General features: G+C 37.9%; 1 protein-coding gene across 1 annotated transcript in view; it reads right to left on the reverse strand.

Moving 5' to 3' along the window:
- Positions 1-24,070, reverse strand: part of Pros1 (protein S) — a 68,518-nt gene that overhangs the window by 19,993 nt on the left and 24,455 nt on the right. Inside the window, 8 exon segments of the mRNA XM_028879458.2 lie at positions 1,472-1,587; positions 3,803-3,867; positions 3,870-3,923; positions 7,331-7,456; positions 10,550-10,681; positions 10,793-10,915; positions 12,153-12,239; positions 21,935-21,959. Of these exon segments, the coding sequence (XP_028735291.1) occupies positions 1,472-1,587; positions 3,803-3,867; positions 3,870-3,923; positions 7,331-7,456; positions 10,550-10,681; positions 10,793-10,915; positions 12,153-12,239; positions 21,935-21,959 (728 nt within the window).

The raw sequence follows: 24,070 nt of genomic DNA on the forward strand, positions 1-24,070 counted from the left end.
AAAAAAAAGAAAGAAAAGAAAAGGAAAGGAACTGTTTCCTTTGCCATAAGGACTTATGTCCTGCTTCACAATTATCTGAGCATTTGGCTGATGCAAAGAATGAACTATCTTGCCAAAAACTAAATCTGTGTTTGGTCATGATCTTCCAGGAGTTGTTCCTATTATGGAGATAATTTCCTTTTCTTTGTAAAATAATGCTAAATGGTATTTCAAAGAGTCATGTTCTGCATATGTTCTTTCTGGAATACATCATCACATCCTGACTCATTACATTGGGGATCAATTTATTCTGTTTCAAAAGTATTGGAGAGTTGAAAAGAGACAGAATTTGTCAACATTTGGCAGGGCAAGGGAAGCAGTTGGTTATGGGAAACAGAGGTGAAGAGGTTTGCTTTAAGCAAATCACTTTATAAATATTCATCAAGCTGGGCACTTAATATGGAATGTATAAAAGATACTACACTTCTGAAAGTGTAGAGTAAATAAATCAATGAAGAAACTAAGGAATACTGGGGAAATTGGTTTGCTAATTCTGATCCAATATTAGGTACTGAGTTAAAATGAGTTGTCATAAAAAAATAATGTGAAAGTAAATAAAGATATATTGCAACAGTTTTCTCCCTCATCCTTACTACTTTATAGCAAAGAAGGGTTTCCAGTCTTACTCAGAAGAAAATAATATTCGTTCAGAGATGTTTGTGGTGAAAATCAGATATCGAGGGAAATGGAATGTCCAAGTAACACTCTCACTTAAATCAATCTTAGAATAACTTTCAATGTTCTTTCATGGTAAGATTTCTATACATTCAATTCAATTGATTAGTGAATAATCTGTGTTTAATTAAGCTCTAAACATGAATGATTATTTCAATAATATTATTTTGAAAGTTAGGCTTTAAACTTAACTTCAAATAATTTTCCCTTCTCTTTATTACATCAATTATTGCTTCTAGTTTCAATATGTGTGCACTGAGAAAACTGGCCAAGTGAGAATCATCGTTGAGAAGCACAAACACTTTCTCTAAAGTCAGGCTAACCACAGCAGCAAAAGCTGAGTATTCAAACTGCCAAACTAAGTAAGCATTTCTTTAGACTACATCTTGAGCCATCTTCTTAATTTTCCTTATTAGTTTTGAATGTAACACCATTCCATCAGTACACTGATATTTTCACTTAGTTTTGATAATGTATAAAAAAAGGGTTACATTTTCACAGGTGAGTTAGATCTAACTTCCCAGCTTCTTGGGAAATATGCAACCACTGGGAGATGGAAAAGAATGGGATAAAGTAAGTTTGCATTGGAAAAGTCAGCCTGGGTGGACTTGAAAAGGCACTAGTGTGAAAATTCCATGTGTGAAGATCACCTCCATGGTAATATGCCTAAGTTATCAGATCAATGACAAACCAGCAGCTGTCTGTCTTCTCTCGTCTATTTCACCTGCAGGAATTCCCACTGACATTGGTTCCTCACCTGGTGATTTCTGGCAAACGAAACTTCAGATATAAGACAACTCCTGCAAACTGCTCGGCCAAGTATAATAATTCATAATTTTTGTCAAGGTTCAAGGAAAGGCACACTGGAATACCCTGGAGGAAAACCAAATGCATGGATTATTGTCTGCAGTTTGTCTTCTTTCTGTAGCTCCCCAAACAGCCTGTGAAACACCCTCCCATCAGAATGGCGCTGCAAACAATAATGAAAAACTTCCATTTCCCTGCAAAATCCATCCATAAGCCTCCAAAAACACGTGCGCATGGCTTTTGATTTATCATTTTTTATTATATTATTTATTATTTCTTTCACAAACCTCAGTGCTAAACACAAACTTTTCCTTCCAGTCCCAGCAAATATGTCTTCGATAAACTGTACAATGCCTTGCATTAATTATGTCTGCATATCATTCATTTGGTTATTAAGAAAAAAGTATTGAGGGCTGGAGAGATGGCTCAGCCGTTAAAGGCTGGGCTCACAACCAAAAATATAAGAAAAAAGTACTGTGAGCAAAAATGTGTTATCAGCATACTCAAGAGAATGCTGACAACTCAGGAGGGGAGAAACCTAAGTGAGCTTCTCATTCTCTAAGAAATTTGCATGAAAATGATTCAAAGTCATGTGATCTTTTATCAAGTATTTGTTCCTTAAAGCTGAACAGCAAGATTAAAGTAGAAAGTTACCTAGAGATGAGATTTGGGGGACAGTGAAGGACATTTTGCATTGGATTCTGCAGTTATTAAATAGAGCACCCCCCAAAAAAGTTTTTATAACCATTCCAAGGTGGATAGTAGTATGTACTACAGAACATACTGAAATAATAAGGGATTAAGCTATAAAATAAAAAAAAAAATTCTACTACATGGCCTTTCAACTGAGGAGCCCCAGAATTATTATTTATACCCATTAACCTCCTGATCTTTCTTCATATGGGTAATGTGATTTTTTTGTTGTTTTTTTTAAGCATATGCTGATTCATCATGGTCGTGTGTGTATGTGTGTGTGTGTGTGTGTGTGTGTGTGTGTGTGTGTGTAGTTATAGTTATACACAGTGAAATCATTATTTAGGAATTTTAAGCAGTCTGCCTCATAATCATATATAATTTGACCCTTACATGTTTTAAAATGCAAGAATAGAAAGAATCACTAGCATGTATGCCTTATTATTTCTTAAAAAAAAAAAAAGGAGAGGTGGGGGGGTCAAATGTTGACTTATTCATTCAATAAAGGAAAAATTAAAACCATCCTACGAATTGATTTCTTGGGTCAATTATGCATTAAATCTGAGTGTTGAAAAGTGTGTTTGAGACACACTGATGAACATAATTGCCTTCTGAATTATGATACATTTAAAGTCACTAGATCTTCTCATGAGAAATCTGTTTCCACTAGGAAGTTTATGAACATTTATAACCACAAAAAGGCAGTGAGTAAACTTTCCAGAATGTAACATAGGACATCAGAAAATGTTATCACTAAAATTTCTATGGAATATTCTTTTAGTGGGATTAGGAGATAGATGCTTCTTCATAATCAGCCCCTTGTAAAACCAAAGACTAGAACTGCCAGGCTTTAATTACTGGTCAGAGAAATGAGACCTGGGTCCTCTGAGACTGGGAGGAGACAGGCACACTGAATTGCAGAGGGGTCATTACTTGATAACTATCTAAATGTGGTTCCAAGATCCCAACACTTCATAATGGATAACTACCTGGCTGGAGGCTTTCTGATAAAGAACAAAGGCACACCATTGCCCTGTCAAGTGAGATTCAACCGAATGGGCCTGCCAATTGTCAGGGCAGGAAAATGGCACTCTGGAGAGCTGTCTGTTCTGGAGATTTTATAAGTCTTTAAAAAAAGAGAAGACGACTAAACTGCACATAGGCACAACGTTCGGTCTAGCCATTGTTCTTATCCCTTGAGAGTCACTCTGCAGTGTTTTCTCTCCCTCTGAGAGTATGTTTCCCTATTCTACAATAAATTCACCTATCTTCCACATTGTGCTCTGTATTTCAACTGAGTTCTTTTAGTGAAGATTAATGCTCTTCACTGAAAGGCCAGGGAGCAGGGATTCTGGTACCACCTGGGTCTCTCATTTCATAAAAGAGAAAAGAAGTTTTTTGTTTGTTTTGTTTTGTTTTTGTTTTTGTTTTCTTCTCCCTTCTCTGCGTAGCTCCAGCTGTTCTGGAACTCATTCTGTAGACCAGGCTAGCCTCAGAGATCCTCCTTCCTCTGCCTCCCTGGTGCTGGGATTCAGGGCATGTCCCACCATGCCCAGTTTGGTAAGAAGCTTGGATTTAAAAGGTTTACCTCACAACTCTTCTGGTCTTGGGCAAGTTTGAATCCTTTCTTCCCATCACAGTAACACGAGTAGCTCCAGGGTAATTGACGCACAGTTGAGCACACATGTTCTCAGAGCATTCATCCACATCTGAGGTGAAAAGAGAAGAACACTTCATAGCTTCTAAATGTCCAATTCAATAGCCACAGGAGTAATTCCTCAGAAAATGGAATTGCTATGACAGCATATCTAAACACATGACCTAGAAATTTAAGAGATCTAAGTGCAACTTTTATGTATATATCCCAAATATTTTTTATTGTTTTCAATAATTAATAATAGTGTGGTAATTATACTAATTTTATGATTTTCAACTTAGAGAAGAAAAGCATTTAGGGTCTCCTCTGTCATTTCTGTGTAGCCCTGGCTGTCCTGGAATTTGCTTTGTAGACTAGGCTGGCCTGAAACTCAGAGACTCTCCTGCATCTGCCTCCCTAATGCTGAGATTAGAGGTGTCCTCCATGGCCTGCCTTTTGTTTGTTGAAAACTAGCACTTGTTGTTAGTCACCTGATGTTTAGTCTGACAGTCTGATGCAGAGGTGGGCAGGGAGTGTCTATTTAGAGGACTAAGATAGCCCAAGATAAATTGTAATTAGACTCTGACCATGCAACAATTAGAACCCTTCAGACTCATTGCAGCTTTAACCAATCTATCAGTCTTTGTAGTTCCAGCTCTTTGTAGTAATTCCAATCCACACAAGTATCTACCATACATATCTAGACAGGATTTTCTACCCATTCATCTGTTGTCTGCTTCTGCTCATGACCTTTGCCAGTATCCTCTGTCTTTCAGATTCAGTGTCCTTCTATGTATGATCAACACATGGCCTCATATCCTTATTTCCTCCTTCTCCTCCTCCCTGTTGATCATGCTTCATTAGCCAGCCTTTCCCATGTTCACATCTCCTCATCACTGAGATGTTTTGAACAAAACGCCTACCTCTCCCTCTTTCAAAGAAGTCCTTTATCTCCTAACACATTAATGTCTTTTGACATTTAGAGTATTTTACTCTCTCCACCAATTCATACTGAATATCATAATACATGTTAATATCTGTGTTGATTTTACCATGTGTCTCCAGTTGAAATTTCTAAGTGAAGAAAGTGTGCCTATTTGACTCATCATTTTGTTTCCACTGTAGAGTCCATCCGTAAATAATGTTGAATAATGAATATTTGTCATGATCATGATGGGTGATATTAAGAACTTGTAGCCATAAATTTAATGACATATATTAATGTTCTTTTTTTTCTAACCTTATTGTGCTATTACTTCCCATCATTTGAAGTCTTTTAACTGATCTGTCCAACTCCTCACTCTGTAATAACATGCCTAAGCTAAAGATTGTTTCAGGGCTACAGAAAGTCCTTGACATTTCATTGGATACACCCTATTACAAATGTATGAAGTTCTTATTAATATTACCATGTAATATATGCTCTTTTAAATACTTTAAAATACATTTCCAGAGTTAATGATACTTTAAATGCATTAAAATTGTATGATATAGAATTAAAATAAGATATATATGGACTCATATTTAAAAATCTGTCCTTTAGCAAATGAAACTACAATCTAGGTGATGAAAATGTCTAAGAATAATGATGAGAGCAGATATCAGAGGCTGGTCACGCAGTTTAGGAACAAGGACTTTAATTCTTATCCTTGGCCAGAGGCTGGAAACGTTCATGGTTTTGTCATTGCTGGAAGCAACAATGCCAATAGTGTTTGGGGGTTTTAGTTTCCATCTGATTTTTTGTTATCTTGCCTCTCTTTTTACACAGCTGTCTAGAAGCTACATCTGAGGGTGTGACCAAATAGTCTTCCAGACACCTGAAACAGATGTTGGGGGCAGGCAGGGGGCTGGAATGGACAGCTCACCTCCCGTTCCTCACAGTTTCTGTCTTAAGTCCTACACTAATGGTACATTTCTGGGGCAGCTGCTGGCCCACAGAAGCTCTGCTGGTTTGCATTCTCTTAAACACCTGTCCAAGAACCTTTCTAAGACATAAATTCCCTGTGGTCCATGAGATTCATCCGTGGAATTAAGAAGACAAAGACCTGACTCATGGAAGTTCTGTGACTCTAATAACGCTCTAACTCCTTTGTTGAGACCAGTTGAACTTAGGAAGTCTCTGTTGTAATTAAGAACCCTGATTATCTCTGTTTCATTGAATCTGAGAATTTCTAGGTTTCCTAATAATTGCAATGAGAGTTAGTGGAAAGTAGAAATGGGTGAGTGTGGGGATAGGGTGAAGTAAAACATCAACATTACAACAAAGTCTATTATAAAAATCACTATCTGCTTATATGAATTCAAAGACAGAAAGGTTTATTATAGTAACAGATTGTCTGTAGAAAGGAAACCATTAAGAGAACTTGCTGTTGTCTGCTTAACAATTTCTATTTGGGGTGATGAAAAGGTTTTGAAAACAGACAACTATGATGAGGAGGCCGCAGAGCTGTGTCACTGAGCTTCTGTTTATAAACCATTCCCAGCATACAATATGTTCTATTATTGATGTGATTAGTGTTAGACATAATGTTAATTCAGTTTGAAATTTTAAAACATTTAAAGGCGTATGTGATATGATTCATATATGATGATTTGAAATCTAAGACAAAAGTAGACATAATGCATTGAAGCTAGCCAAGGCATCCATGCTGACACCTTGGCAACCTTTACAAAGGGAAAACAGCATCCACAAGAGGTCTTGGCATCACAGCTCAGTAACCCTCAGCTTTCTGGGGCTCCATTATGATGGATATGAGTCAGGATAGCCGACATCACACTTCACAGCTTCTTTTTATTATTTCCTTTATTTTAGTGTGTGTGTGTGTGTGTGTGTGCGCGCACGCGCGCGCGCACCTGAGTGCATATATGTGCACCATGTATGTGTAGATGTCAGAGGAGACTAGGAGAGGGTGTCAGATCCCCTAGAACTGGAGCAACAGGTGATTGTGAGCCACATGAATTGGCCTCTGGGAACTGATTCCATATCCTCTGCAAGAGCTGATAAATGCTCCTAATTGCTGAGCCACCTCTTCAGTCCCAATTTCCTATTTTAAATTCACCTATACATGCACAGAAAATGACTAGAAAAATATTTGTAATGAAACCTAAGGTTGATAAGGTGGCTCCTGGTTTTAGTCACACACTTAAAGCTTGGGTCATTTTTCTTTGTCTATATAAATTTTTTCTTTCAAATTAAAAAAAGTTAATGTTATCTAGAGCCTATTAAAATGTGCTCTTTTTGCTTTTATAACAAAGGGAGTCTCTAGTTTTTATGAAGTTCAATGGGTTAAATGGAATGAATAATACTAAACCCAAAGACCGTGGGTCTTACTTGATACTTCTATTCTGTAAGGGAGGCAACAGTCACCAAATCAACCAAGCCATATGACAGATTAGCAAAAGAGATGTTTTTTTAGAATATTAACCCAGGGTTCAAACCCACCCTCTCTACCAAGAGCAATGGTAGCATCATCATTCTACCTTTACAAGACTTTGATGAAGGATCATATCTGTAGCCATCAGGACATTCACATTCAAAGTCTCCTGGAATGTTCTTGCACACAGCTGTGCCACAAATACTTGGCATCAGAGAGCACTCATCGATATCTACAAATAAAATCAATATGTTAATGCTTTCCCAATAGCAAATGAACACTTTTTTCCTGAATCACATATAGCCACAGAACAGCAAAATAATAAATCTATCACTATACTTTAGTTCCCTAAATATGACTTTTATATGAATTGATGGGAAATTTGACTGATGTTCCTTTACAGGTAGGTATGCAAGAAAAAGAAAGGGATTTAGTCATTTTATTATATACCAAGGAGAAGTATAAAAACACATGAGAGAAGAGGTTCAACTGTATTCTTAATATTCTTTAACTGTACTTCTAAATTTATATTTCTGAAATTGGTTGTAAATGTAGATTCACTTAACTCCCTACTACAATTATTTAACAAATGAAAACTCATTTGTTTTATTTGTTTGTTTAGTTAGTTAGTTAGTTAGTTTTTCAAGACAGGGTTTCTCTGTGTAGCTTTGCACCTTTCCTGGAACTCTCTTGTAGACCAGGCTGGCCTCGAACTCACAGAGATCCACCTGCCTCTGCCTCCCAAGTGCTGGGATTAAAGACATGCGCCGCCGCCACCACCACCCGGCCTTGTTTTATATTTTTATTTGGAAGTAGACAAAGATCTAATATTTTACCCATCTTGTCTACATAGTCAACAATGATTTGCATTTAAGGTGGAACTGAATAAAGTCTAAAAGTATTTCTAAAACTGCACTTACTGTAGTACCTTTGTATTGGGTTAATAGTCCAGACATTTCAGATGTACTTATTGTATTACACAGTGTAACAGGAAGCAAAAATGGGTTGCAAGGAAGTGGTAGGTGGGATTTTCAAGCGAACAGAAGCAAGGGAGACACAGTTCTACATTGATGCAATTACCACTCATCTTTCTTCACGGAGGTCAATGGAGAAAGACAAAGATGAATGGGAAATGCATTTCCAAACTTTGAAAACTGGCAGTTTATCTCAAGAGATGAGTAGATGAAAACTTAGACATTGCTCTGTTTCAAATAACTTGCTCCCAAATAATGAAATCAATCCCTGTGGTAAGGAAATGTTTCTAAATCCTAAGTGTATCAATGCCAGTGTTCTAAGAGTGAAATTATACAAGACTTATGTAAATATTAATAATGAGGGAAAACAAAAATAATACTTAAATTTCTAATATTCCTTGCAACTTAATATGAATCCTCAGTTAATTTTAAAAAGGCAAATGTCAAAAAAGCTTTTTGGAAGTCCATACTTTTAGAAGAAAATAAAAAAACATTACTTAAATAACTTGGCTCTAGGCATATTTGCAAGGAATTATATAGGTCATACGAATTTAGGTACAGCATCCACATCTAACACCAGGTAAGGCTTTAGGCTTTCATATTTAGTCAATAGCGGCCAACTTGATTATTCTGTGTACATCTACACCATGGCCAAGGTCCTCCTGTAATCGTTTTCTACTTACTTTTCTGTAAGTTCTGTGCTCTGCTGTATACTATAGCGAAATTACTATGCAAAGAAAGAATGAAAGACAGATGTTCTGGTCATCAGAATCATTCTGTAGGTTGTTTGATGCCACTGAGAAATGCACCTGGGGCTTCCACATGCTAAGGAAGCACTCCACCACTGAACTATATTCCCAGCAAAAAAAAAAATACTTATTTTTTATAATTGTACATGCATGTATTAATTCAATGTGGATATGAAAAATTCACAAAACTGGAGAAAAGGAAGATTATTCAAGTATTTAAATGTTAAAGTGGGAATGGGAACTATCTATTTATATAATGTATGTGGTATCCTGAATTATAATGGCTTTCTAGAACTACTGTTCTAATGATGCCCCTACTCTAAGAGTCAAACTAAAGGGTTCAAAAAAAAAAAAAAAAAAAACAGAGAAGAAAGATATACAGTTATAAATTGGATAATGGTTGGAAGAGAATGTTAGTAAATGCATTTCATTTCAGCTTCATTCCATGGTACTTTAAACGGTACTGTTTTAGACTACACAATACTGAATGAATACTACCAAGCAGATAGAAAATTCTCTAAATACGAATTCAGACTGGGAATTTTCTAAGACTTATAAAGGCTTTCACAAGGAAATTTCACACTTATCCTACTGAACTTTTTTTTTTTTTTTTTTTTTTTTTTGGTTTTTCGAGACAGGGTTTCTCTGTGTAGCTTTGTGCCTTTCCTGGGACTCACTTGGTAGCCCAGGCTGTCCTCGAACTCACAGAGATCCGCCTGCCTCTGCCTCCCGAGTGCTGGGATTAAAGGCGTGCGCCACCACCGCCCGGCCCTACTGAACTTTTTAACCTCTTAGGAGGAAGAACAAAATACTTCTTAAGGGTTTCTGCTTTGTGGCAAGATTTCACTGCAGCCTCAGAATTCTGGTTTTAGCTATCCATTCACCTAGCAGGAATATTTGTAGGTATCTTACGGCAAGTCATGCAGTCCAGTGAAGCATTGTGTGCATGGAGAAAAAGTAAAAAGCATTGGGAGACAAAGTCTCATAGAGAAGGCCAAAGGAAGTACACTAACAACATATGAAAAGCTAACCTGACAGATGATTTAAATCCTAAGGGAAAAAAAAATACTTAGGAGCTGTGTTATAAATGTGTAAAGAGAATGAAAAAGAGATTCTTCATCTTTCTCAAAACGACCATTGGAAATGGGGTGCAAAATAAAGGGTTTATTTTGGAAATCGGAAAGCTGTTTCTGAAAGGCAAAGATAAATATAATGGTGCTGTTATGCCGAGTTGCAGATTTCCTTGTGTGGCTGCTGTCCATCTTACGGAACGATGGGACAGTAGCTGATTCTGAAAATGGGCAGCGAGTGTAGCAGCGAAGGCTCTCTGTCGAGTGAAGTGCTTTAATTACTCTTACTTACCACTAAATAAATTCTTGAAATATGCACTTGTGCATGTGCGCACACGAGAAGAAAATAAAACACTCCTGCTACTGGTAATGCAAACTAAAACGGAGTCCCACAGCATCGCAAGGCTCCAAGACATGGTGGCTCATTTACAGTAAGTACTTTCTGACCACAGTGTTTTCCAGAAGTTTCCCTCTACCTAAACTTTGGCCTCACACAGTGAACATATTTTTTATTCTGTTTCCGTGCTCTTACCTTTGCAGTCTTTTTTATTTGAAAGTATAGCAAAGCCACTTCTGCAGGAGCAGTGGTAACTTCCGGGAGTGTTGTCGCATATCTGGCTGCAGCCTCCATTTACATTTAAGGGATCTTTACATTCATTTACATCTACAAAGGGAAAAATAAAGTATTTTTAAAGAAATGCCATTTTCAGATAATATGTCATGTGGCCAGCCCAGAAAAGCCAGGGGGGTGGGGGCATGGATTTTTCATACATACCAAACTGACACTTGTCTCCTTGCCATCCTGGTTTACAGATGCAAGTGAAAGCTGCTTGGCCATCTTTGCAGCTCAGATACCCATCTTCATTGCACGGCATAGGGTCACATTGGTCTGGGATGGCTAAAGGAAACAGACCTCCATTTAATCTTTACCTCAGGCAGGAAGAGGGAATAGCAGAAATGGACACATACAACTGCATGCCTCTAACCAGTAAGGCTAAGATGCATTCTTTCAAACAGTAGGTCTGGGGATGTAGCTCAAATGGTAGAGTGACTGTCTAGCACTCTCAAAGCCCTGAGTTTGATCCCCAACACAGCATACACCTAATAGGGTGGCTCATGCCTGTAAATCCCCGCATTCAAGAAGTGGAGAGAGAGAGAGAGATCCCGAGTTCAAGGTCACTTTTGGCTATAGAGCCAGTTCAAGGCCAGACTAGGCTACATAAGACACTATCTGAAAAAAAAAATTAAAAAAAGAAAGGAAGAGAAGAAAAAGTGAAACAGGCCTCACTCTGTAGCCCTGGCTGTCCTGGAATTCACTATGTAGGCCAGGCTGGCCTCGAACTCGCAGAGAACTCTGCCTCCCATGTGCTGGGATTAATGTCGTGCACCACCAAATACTTCACTTGAAGTATAACAATTAAACAATTCCTTATAAACAAACCTTATAACAATTCCATGAGGAGGACCAACCAAGCAAACTATTCTCTGTTTGACAACGATAGAATTTGGCTATTCCAACTTGGATTAAGATGGGGTTTTTAAAAGGGATCTTCTTGCCTTAAATAAGTAGAATTCTTACTAAAATACATGAAATAATGTTTTTTCAAATCCTGGAGAATGAGTTGCAGGAAAATGTGGTGCCTGGATGAAAGGAAATGTGGCCAACAATCACATGGCGGTTACTGGAGGTCCTGCATAGACTTCAGAGAATGGAGGCTGTTCTGATACACATATTTTCATATTTATATTATTGATGCCCAAATGGTAAAAAACAATCATGGCTCCCTCTGACAATTAGTGAACAGTAAGATTTGGACATAGTGTGATTATACAACTCTAACCAAAATAAAGATACTACAAATAACATTTCTGACAGCAGTAACTTGAAGCCTACTATCACTGACCACCCCTCAGTGGAAATGTTAGGGGGGGAATTCTTTTTATGTAAAACAGATGCATTTACAACTGAAAAATATTCTCCTATATGCAGTTCAAAAAATATAGCTACTTGGCGTAACCTCCTTCAAGGGTGCACTTACTGAATTTTAAATATTAGTTTGTATAGACACGGTGTATGTGTATTTTACTTCCAAGGCTTGTATTTTGTTTTATTTCGTGTTTAAATAGCAGCTCACCGTTGACACAGCTCCTGAGGTCAGGGTAGGCATTCACTGACAGCCGCGCAGTACTGAACGTGCCAACGCGGAATGTGCCCAGACAACCTACGGGAAAGAAAAGAGGCAACCTGTCACAGCAGCCTTGGTCTGAACTCACGGTAGAAATCACCCTAAAGCCGGAGTACTTCTGTTCTGAGGACTTCACAAGAGTTAGTACTCAAGTGTCCATTTCCCCCTTTTTGTGTCAAAGTACAAGAAAACATCTCAGTTAAGCTGAAGATGCTCATGAGCTCTGCATAGCGCCCAGCTAAAAAGGTGGCCAAGAAAGACGCACTGTCTTTTTATGGTTGACGGTTCCAGTGCACTCTTCCCTTGAGTAATAGCATGCTATCTAAAATATACTTTGGTGACCACTGAACAGTACGTGTTCTATAGAAATGGATTGGTAGGCGTAAACAAAGCACATATTCACCATATTAGTAAAGCAACATTGATAAGGTAAGGAACAGAATTTATATGAATTTTTAAAAGATATTTATTTAATGTGTATGTGTGCACACACATGCTCCTATACTCACTCCTGAGTTTCTAGCCAATTCCCCTATCTCTGCCTCCCATCTCCCTATGGAGTGCTGGGATTGTAGACATGAACCAGCACATCTGGCTTTTTTTTACATGGGTTCCGGGTATTGCACTCAGGTCATCTTTCATCTGCTCAGCCATTTTACTGGCCCCTGTGAGGACTTAACAAAACAGGTCTGGTTGCTCTCTATTGAAGAACCACAGTTAGATGACCAGGTGACAACAATGGACAAGTGTCTGAAATGTTCTTCATTTATCCACTCCTCTTGAGGTAAGGGATTACTGCTGTGTAGACTGAAATCAAAAGAAGGGGGACTTTGGGGCTTCACTTTTGGAGTTCAGTTTCTTCCTCTTCTTATATGATGGTATTTTGTGTTGGTACATATTTTGAGGGCTATTCATCAAAACACTCTGATACAATAATTGAATAATTTAGTTCCAGAAGGTTCCTTCAACGACATCTGAAATGTATTTCTTGTTAGTGTTGATATAATCTGCTACAGCTAGGAGAAGCAAATACATGCTTTCCCTATGTAAGCAACCCATTGCAAAATTTATCTCATTTGTATCATGGTTTATTTCGGTTAAATTTTGTAATATAGGATACTGAACACCTGCTATGCCAGCTCTGTTTTTGGGAGAAACTGAGAATAAAGTCTACTTACAAATATTTTCATCTTCTACTTTCATTTGAAAGGTTCTATTTGATATGTGTTCACCTTTTGGTACCCTGAGAGGCAATCTTGTCATGCCATAGTTTGTCTGTAAAGGCCCATTGCAGCCAGCTCTAAGCCACAGTCTTCCTATAACACTCAGTTGTTCTAAGTTTTCTTATAAAAATACATTTTTGCTAATTTTTTTGAGAATTTCATACATTATATTTTTAATATAATCATATCAGATTCACCTCCAACTCCTCCAAGATCCACTCCATCTCTCGGTCTCACCATCATCATGTCCTCTTGTTTTATTTTTTTTTTGAATTGTAAATGAAAATATAATTCCATCATTTCTCCCTTTCCCTCTCCTCCCTCCAACCCTCCTCTCTATCCTACCCCTTCTCATTTGTTTTGTCTCAAAACTATGGCATAAATACACAAACACAACCTCCTCAGTATGTAGGTTACTTATATGTATAGATTTCAGGGCTGACCACTTGGTATTGGATAACCCATCAGGGATTTCATCCCTGGAAAGGACTATTTCTCCTACTGTCAGCCTTACTGGGTTGCCTTTAGTTCTCTGTCTACAGGTGCCCCACAAGATTGACCTCTTCCGTATTAGCATGTCTATTGATACCGTATTTATTCAGGTCTTTTTCAAGGCAGCCATATTGCTAAGGTATCACGTACGAAATTTCCCTCACTTCAATTTGTTCTGCCCATATATTCCTCGCTCTAGGGCCAGACCCTCCCTCTGCCAGGTGCCATCAACTGCCCATAGCTCCCCAGTTAGGCATGGAGTCTCACGAACCTCTCCCACTCCATGCTAGAATGTTGCCTGCCTTGGTCTTGGGCAGGCATCCACAGCTGCTCTGAACACATGAGGGCATCGGACCTGTCATGTGCAGACGATACTGCTTTGTTCTAGTACTCCCCTACCTCTGACTCTAGCAGTCTCCCCATCCCCTCTTTGGGCATGGACTTTGAACCTCAGAGAAGGGATGGGATAAAAAAAAATTCCCATTTGCTCCTGAGCACTTTACTGACAAGTATTCTCCGCACTTTGACCAGTTGTTTCCGCATTAATCACCATCCACTGCATAAAGACATTTCTGTGTCTAGGTCTGTGAGCTACAGGAAAGTACAGGTAGAGACATTTGAATTTACAGGACAGTTTGATACTTTCATTTAGCAAAATAATAGTAGGGGCTGTGAGCTCCCCAACCATGGATTCCTCCTGTACCAGGCACATGTTTCCTCCTGTGAGGCAAGCACTCTGCCTCTTGAGAAAGACTTTCAGAAGACACATAGGAAGGCCAGAGCATGAGTGAGCAGAGCTTTCAACTTGGAAAACTCCAGCATCAAACGTTCATTTCTGTGGTTCCTTGGGCATCACAGAGACTGCTACCTTTGTACCTTTTTCTTGTTTGTCCTTTGGGTAGCAGCTCTGTGGTTTCTAGTTTCCCTCCTGCAGTTTGTGGCCTGCTTCAGTTTACTTTCTACACCTCACGCAGCTCTTGTTCTGAAAGAATATTTTGCTCCTTAGTGTTTGTGGATTCAGTGCTGGCTGCCAGTGCTGAGGTCTGCTCGGACTATTGAACATTTGGCTATTTCCTGTCTGAAAACTGACCCTGTTCCAAAATTCACCCACATTTCTATAAGTGGTCTCTCTTGCAATTATCAATAGCAATTCCAACTGCTTAGCCTTTCTTCCAGGAGGTTTTGACAACTGCTGTGTGAATAAAATCATTGACATCACCTGGAATGCCCAATTCTAGCTCTCTGTCTTACTCATGGTAACATAAGTCAATCTTTCAGCTCTGACTGGATATTTCTGACATGAGACACATCGTTCTGTAGTGGAGCCGTCTGACCTTCCTTTATTTCACAGGATGGAACTTTTATTGGAAGGCTCTTGGGATGTCTTAGTAGCGATTTCATTTTGACTTATGGCAGGTTCTTCACGCCAAAGTGCTAAAGGAACCCAGAATACACTGCATTTTTTTTACTCCTGCTGTGATGTCTTGATAGAATAAATTTCCAGGTTGATTCCTAACTTTCTGCCACTATTCAACTTCTGTTTGTTGTGAGCTTTTCTTTTTCTTGAAGACGTCGGGTTTTTGTACTAAGCAGAATGCCTTGCAATAAAGCACAAATGTGTATTATGCTTCGAACAAGAGTGCTTAGATGTAAGTATGTCAACAATGGTCTGGTGCCTGGGGAAGTCACTGTTGTCACTGGGCACATCTTCAGACCATCTAGATACTGAACCATTGGATGAAAAGGAATTCTCCCCTGAGATGTTACAGAATGTGCCTTAGATAATTTCTTTTTTTATTCATTTTTATTTTTAAGACTTATTTTTTAAATGATGTGTATACGTATGTATCTGTGCAGGGGGAATGTACAAGTATCTGTGAGAGATCATAGGTATCAGATTTCCCTAGAACCTGAAGTGAACTCAAGTCCTCTGCAAGAGCAACATATGTTCTTAACCCCTAAGCTATCTCTTCAGCCTTCTCTCTATTCTCTCAAATAGTGCAGTTTGGCTTTGAACTCAAGATCCTCCTGCCTCAGCCTCCTGAATGCTCAGGGATTCCAGGTACGTATCACCACACCTGTCCTAGACCTAGACTTTCCATTTCTGATAAGATACCAAGAGAACCCATTCATCTGTTGTTCTGGTTTGTGGATCCAAAACATTTGCTTCACTATCCACTTGATAAGAAACGAACTGCCGGGCGTTGGTGGCGCATGCCTTTAATCCCAGCACACAGGAGGCAGAGGCAGGCGAATCTCTGTGAGTTCGAGGCCAGCCTGGGCTACCAAGTGAGTTCCAGGAAAGGCACAAAGCTACACAGAGAAACCCTGTCTCTAAAAACCAAAAAAAAAAAAAAAAAAAAAAGAAAGAAAGAAAGAAAAAGAAAGAAAGAAAGAAAAGAAACGAGCTGGCTGGCTAGGTTTTGTTCCCATTCTTTGCCAAGTCTTCCTTCACCTGGCACTTTTCTTCCTGACTCATTATCTGTAGAAGCTTCACAGCTAGAGTTTTGTTGTAGTACATTTATCTCTCTGAAAAGTTAAAAAAAAATCTACTATGCAGCTTGCAATAAGCAGCAGAGTCATGGAAAATAAGTTTATAAAAGCTTCTGTATGTGGATAAGAACCCTAATCGAAAACAAAACAAGACAAAAAAAAAAGAGAGAGAGAGACCTAAGATTAACAAGGAAATCTACTGTCACACAAATCTATGTTTTCAATTTGTAGCAAGGAAACTTTCAAAGCTGCAGACCAGAGCCTGATAGAATCGGCATGTATAATTAAGTCAATAAGAGTCAGTGTTTCCGGTTGCTTCAGGCAACCTCAAGGTCTTCTAGTGCTGCATAGAGACTAACACATTAATATTTGCATAATTCCTTAATATCACAAAATGGTTGACTGTAGCATGAATCTTAAAAGTTCGTATTAATAAAAACAAACCTGGAGCCATGTATTGGGGTGAATGCTAGAAGATCAGAGAAGCAGAACAAGCCACAGCTAACCTCGCCTCACCAATTCCTCAGCTGATCTTGTTTCCTCAAACTGGAAGCTTCTGTGTCCTCATCCAAATGGATCTCAGCTGAACTGCTGCTCCAAAGCCTAAAAGCTTAACCAGGCTCTAGTTCCTAGTCCTCACACCTTATATACCTTTCTGCTTCCTGCCATCACTTCCTGGGATTAAAGATGTGTGTCACCTTGCATGGCTGTTTCCAGTGTAGCTTTGAACTCACAGAGATCCAGATTGATCTCTGCCTCCTGAATGCTAGGATTAAAGGCATGTGCTACCACTACCTAACCTCGATGTTTAATATAGTGGCTGTTCTGTTCTCTGACCCCCAGATAAGTTTATTGGGGGTGCACAATACATCAACCACAGTTGACTCCATTCCTTTTGTTCCTGACTACAAGTCTATAAAAGAAATGGCTTAAATGGCTAACAAACTACGAAATAACACATGATGTAATCAACATAAAACACTTAAGGACTTTAATGTTATTAAGAGCTGTTTAATTCTCCAAACATATTTCCCAAATGACATAAAAGAAATGGCATATATTACTTCATTGCTCAAATACTCAACAATTAGTTACCCAAATTACTAGTTTAAATAATAGCCATTTGGGACTGTAGTTTTGAGTCAAATATCTGGGAAGCAATTGATTCACCTAACTAAAGTTTTCTGTGGGATGTGGAGTCAGCCAGAGTGTCTGATTAAAGTAAAAAGCCATTCCAAGATAGGCTTTCACTCTGACATGACAGCTTGTGATATCTGGCACCCCACCTCTACTGGCAAACAGAGTGTCATATGTCAGGGTCTCTTCACATGAGTGAGCTTCTTTCACTATGCTGGTCTGAAAGTGGACCTTATTCCATAGCAGTTAACATCCAAGGAGAGAGGTGCTGCAGTCCTTTAAGAGGTATGGTACCATTGCTACCATATATTATGATGAAAGCAATTCTAGAATCCACCCAAGGAGGTGTGGGTGGTGAAGACAGAATCTACCTCCTGATAAGGGAGTGGGAAAATGACACATCAGAGAGCATGAGGAGCAGGAGATACTTCTGTGCCACCTTTGGAAAATGCAATCTATCAAAGACAGATTGAAAGGCTCCTTTGAAGTCACTCCATGTTTTTAGTTTGTTACTCTTGTGAACTGCAAACCTTTTCAAAGCATGAATTTTGCTTTTACCAGTTCTCTTTGCTGTTTTCAATTTCACCTACTTTCATTCATGTTTTTATTTCTTGTTATTTGTGGCTTACTCTGTTGTACTTCTTGTTTCCTGCACTGGAGCCCTTGGGCCTCTTTCAAGCCTTATGGATTGTCTTCTCACCTGAGCACTTAGTTACTGCAGTAACTTGTCTTTCACCAGATGACACCAGACTTCAGTCTATTTCTTGTTGTTTCAAAATTTTATTATCATTAGTATCTAGACTCCTAATGTTTCTCTAGAGATGATGTGAAAAAAAATGGAGTAAGTAGTTTGGATTAATTCATCAGATTGGAAGGACCTGCAGACTAAAGCATGTATTTTCTTTTTTAAATTTTTTTTTCCTTATTAAGAAATTTTCTACTCATTCTACATACCACCCACAGATCCCCTCCTCCCTCGTCCCACCCTCTAGCCCTTCCTCCCAAACCACTCCACATGCCCCAAATCAAGGTCTCCCATGGGGAGTCAGCATAGCCCAGCACACTGAGCCTAGGCAGGTCCAAGCCCCTTCCCACTGTACCAAGGCTGCACAAGGCACCACACCACAGGCACCGGGCTCCCAAACGTAAAGCGTGTATTTTATTATCTGTCTATCTATCTATCTATCTATCTATCTATCTATCTATCTATCATCCATCTATCTATCTATCTATCTATCTATCTATCTATCTATCATCTCTAGCATGTATTATCTGTCTATCTATCTATCTATCTATCTATCTATCTATCTATCGTCTATCTATCATGTGTGTGCATGTGTGTGTGTGTGTGTGTGTGTGTGTGTGTGCATGTGTGTGCATGTGTGTGTTTAGGAGTTATACCCAAGGTCTTGTGTGTGTCTGGGAAGAACTCTACCAATGAGATACATCTCCAACCCTAAAATAATGATTTCTAATATCTACATTTAGGGTCAAAGTTTAACATTCTGCAGAAAACTTTTTCTCCATGAACAAAGTCATCTAATTTTCCAGGTGACATTTTCCATTGTCTATGTAGATGGTAAACTTTTTTATCCTATTTCCTCAGGAAAAAAAGAGTTTAAATTATGTTATTCGGGTGTATAGCTCAGTGGCAGAGTACTATCTAGAACATGCATGGCCTGAGTTCAATCTACAGCAGTTCAAAATAAGTTTATTTCAAAAAAAGTTTTTAAGTTTGATTTTATAAGTTTACATATAAACATGTTTGTATAATAAAGCTACATTTTAATGGGTTTGTTGAAAACATCATGTTTTTTATTTCTTGAAGCAAACTAATTACATCAATTATTTCCATGTATGTAATAAATGTCAGTGAACCCAGGGTATTTCTATTCCAAATTGAATGTTGTAAGGGCAGCAAGATGGCACAGGTAGCTGTATAAAGTACTTCAATTTTAACTCTAATTTGCTGAATAACCTTCTGTCCTTATAAGAAAAGCCCAGCCTAAGTTATGGATGGTTAAACTACTACTATCTTGATTGTGAACAGAGTTATACAGTGTATTTTTTTCTAAACAGAACCACTGCCCCTATGCCCATCCAGTGACTAAATGTGTAACTTTGGAAAGGGATTTTCTTTTTCTTTATCAACATTGGAACTCACTACTTATACATACAATACTACATATAAAATTTCAATCAAAAGCATTTTTGTTCCATCTGATGATTTAAATAACACCTTATATTAGAAGAAAAATGGGCAATAAATCTATTATTAATCTCCTTAAAATTCAAGAACTCTGAAACTAAAAAATATAGTGATATTCTGCACATAGAAAATAGAAACCCCTTCAAATAGTTTTTAAAAAAAAAACACACACAAAACCAACAACACCACCACAAAAAAAAGAAAAAAAGAAAAAGCAAGAACATAGAATCCAATGAGTTGTGTAGCCAGCTAACGTCTACTCTGAAACTGGAGCCCACATCTCAGATTCCGAGTTTTGTTTTGTACTTCAGCTGCCAAGGAAGCTAGGGCAACAGAAGAGAAAGATGGATGGATCCAGAAAAGAAAAAAAAATTAGAAAAGAAAAAAAAGAGAAAAGTTGTTATTTAAGGAACCTCTCCCAAACACATAGTTCTACATTAAAACATTATTTATCCTTCTTCAAATATACTCTGATCAAAGATTTTAGACTGTTGCTCCTGCAAAAACACTACATCATTACATGGCCCTTGAAAGAAAATATTCAACAGTAGTGTTAATAGCTAGAGAAGCAAAGAAAGGACTTGGCCTTACCACCCTGAACGCATCCCATCTCATCTCATCATGGAAGTTAAGAGGGATCCAGCCTGCTTAAAACGTGGAAGGAAGAAAGGAAGAGAAAGAAGCAAGCAGAAACTGCACATTACAGGAGAAAAATGAAGAGAACAAAAACGAAATAGATTTTAATAAGTGCTTTGGAAACATGCTGAAAACCCATTTATAGAAATGACAAATGAGCTCATAGAGCTTGGGGAGCTAAGATCGTCCTGTGCTCCAGGGGAGATACTGTAGACTAGTTGATGTCTTACAGTTGATAACACAATGTACTAGAGTGTTGTATAATATAGTCAAGCACCCAAGCTCAGCAAGTGCTATAAATATGGGATCCTAACCATCATGTACACTAAGAACTGTGGAAGAGCAATCAAGGACCTGTTTCTAAAGCAAGATCTTGTACCCATTGGTCTTTGATTTTTAACCTTCTAATTGTCCTGAAAGATAAATATAAATCCATAACATTATTTCAATATAAGATTTCCAAAGGTCTAAATATAAATATTCTTCTCAAAATGTTCCTGGAATTTCTCCAAGAGTACACACACTGTGTGTGTGTGTGTGTGTGTGTGTGTGTGTGTGTGTGTGTGTAACATAAACTCTCTAACTACACTCAAATTTCAGGATAAATGAGTATAATGACAACCATTTTTAAGACTATAGTAATAATAACATCAGAGTTCATTTCTATATTTTTCCAAAGATTTGCTTTTTATTCCTAGTTGGTTAGAAATAAGAATGGAGTGAAAACAAGCATAGATAAGGAGTATTCAGCAAGAAAGGAGAAAAAAGCATCTGTTGCAAACATGGATAATCACCTAAGAAAAGATGCACAAATTAGACCCCAGTGTGACCATTTGGAAACAGAAATGACACTGCCAAATAATATTAATACAAAACGTTCCTACATTTTTTTAAGAAAACAAACTTTGTTACTTCAAAGAAGTATTTAATTGAAGTCATTTGTCTCAGTCATGGTTTCTATTGCTGTAAAGAGACACCATGATCACTGTAACTCTTATAAACAACAACATTTAATTGTGGTGGCTTGCTTACAGTTTCAGAGGTTCAGTCCATTGTCATCATGGCAGGACTTGAGTGTACATGTACTACATTATTGGCAGCCCAGAATCCATAACAGCATGACTATTGCTGGGATACTAATGGGAGTGATGAGATGATGTCACAAACAGGGGAGCTATGAATGACTTCTACAAATGGCTGGGTGACAACTGTGTACTATTTGATGAGCTTAGATATCTTTTATTTCTTGAAAGATAGCCCATGAATACATATTTGTGCATAATGTCTGAGTGCCTGAATATAATTGGCCTCAGCCTAAAGACACTTTAGGAGAAAGACATGGAAATCTAAAAGTTAAAGTGCAACATAATAAAAAGCCATTCTAAATTAGTGTACATGACTTTAAATACAAGAGCATCCTACATCTTACATCTTCTCAAGGATGATAAAAGAGTATTGGATGGGTATTTGGGCAGAGTGAGGTTTGAACATATCTAAATTTCAATTTTCAAGATTTTATATTACAGATACTTAAAACTTACCCACATATCTTGGATAAAAATAATCCTAGAAAGAAAATTAAAAAAAAAACAGATATATTAGCAAACTCAAATTTCATTACAGATTTAAAAATTAATTTTCTAGTTAATTACAGACCAATCTCCCTCATGAACATTGATGCAAAAATACTCAATAAAATATTGGCAAACCAACTCCAAGAACACATCAAAAAAATTATCCATTATGATCAAGTAGGTTTCACCCCATAGATGCAAAGATGGTTTAACATACGAAAATCTGTAGTTTTTATATTATATTAATGTGGAAATAAACTACATGTTATGTGTTTTCACAATTCTAATTTTCCTATATGAAAATACTTCAAGAATAGATAGATAGCCAATAATTATGTAAATATGTATGTATGTATAGTGGTCAATTATTGGCTATCTATCTATTCTTATAATACTTATAATACTACTTAACAATTAAATAACATCTTTTTTTTTTTTTTTTTTTTTTTTTTGGTTTTTCGAGACAGGGTTTCTCTGTGTAGCTTTGTGCCTTTCCTGGAGCTCACTTGGTAGCCCAGGCTGGCCTCGAACTCACAGAGATCCGCCTGCCTCTGCCTCCCGAGTGCTGGGATTAAAGGCGTGTGCCACCAACGCCTGGCCCACACTTTTTTTTTTTTTAACAGGGTCTCTCTACATAGCTCTGGCTACCTTGGAACTCACTATGTAGATCAGGTCCACCTCAAACTCAGAGACCCACCTTCCTTTGCATCTGAGTGATGGGATTAAAAGTGTGCACCACCACATCCAGCCTTCATTTGACACATCTGATGTCATGATGATCCTCTACATTGGAGTCAACAATGAAATAATTTGAAGGGAACTGAATACTTACCTGTTGCATGCAATGCACATGTAATAAAATACCTTCCTTATATATTGGTGGGTACCAAAATAATAATTGCCACATGGATGAAGGAATGTATTTTATGAAGGGGGTAATTTTTATGAAATTCTGACAGTAAACTCATAATGTAGCTAATATTTAGCATAAATAACACAAGTATATTTCATACAGAAACAAAATTTCTGCACAAAAAAAAATTATTCACAGTTCTGGCTCAGTCAGAGGTGAGCCTGGCTTTTTCCAACTTGAAGTCCTCATTCTTTCATCCTATCACATATAAACTTGCCCAGCAGGTTTGTACTGACTTATGAGAAAGGAGTCTGACACTGGATCATTCAGAACAGTGTTGTTTATGGCAGAAACAAGGGAAAGACAGTAAAGAGCAACAGATGGGGTTCAAAGAGCGGTGAAATGGTGATGACATGAATATCAGCGACAGTGAAGAGGTAAACAATGGGGTTAACACCGGGAATAATGGACGAAGGACATACTTGAGGGAGATGGACAGGGAGCGGCTGGAATCTGCCAACAAAACCAATGATAGTGAAAGTGAAGAAACATGTCTGTATTTTCCTTCGCCACCTTCTTCCCCCTTCCCTCCTGTGTTCTATCTTCCCTCCCTATTACCCTTTCAAGGCTGACCTCTGAGAACATATCTACAGTGCAGAAATAGACACTCAAGCCTTTATGGATGATGTAACTGTGTGGCATGAGTACTCAAAGCAATCTATCAAAACCACTGAGTAGATGAGGTAGACAGGCAAAAGAAAAATGGAAGACTTGATCACTATTAGAGGGAGGTGGTATGTTGGGGTTTATGATATTGTTCTTTCTACTTTTTTTCAAATTTCCATAAAGGGAAGGAATATATGAATTTATCTAATACATACCATATTCTTGCGTATTATGGAAGTTTGTAACAGTGCATGCATATTCCTTTTAAGTATGGAAATTTAAAACATGGAAAAAAAAATATATATATATGTAAAATCCTATACAATAAGTGTACTATATTGTGTAGGATAGAAAATTTTGTATCATGAGTGTCTGTGTTGGCTAATTTTATGTCACCTTGACACAAGCTAGAATCATCTGAGAGGAGGGAACCTCAATTGAGAAAATGCCTCCATAAAATAGTGTTGTAGGCAGACCTGTAGGGAGTTTTCTTAATTAATGATTGATGGGGGAGGGCCCAGCAGATTTTAGGTGATGGTACCCTTGGGATGGTGGCCGTGGGTTCTTTAAGAAAGCAAGGTGAG

This window comes from Peromyscus leucopus, chromosome 12, assembly GCF_004664715.2.
Source record: "Peromyscus leucopus breed LL Stock chromosome 12, UCI_PerLeu_2.1, whole genome shotgun sequence".
NCBI lineage: Eukaryota > Metazoa > Chordata > Mammalia > Rodentia > Cricetidae > Peromyscus > Peromyscus leucopus.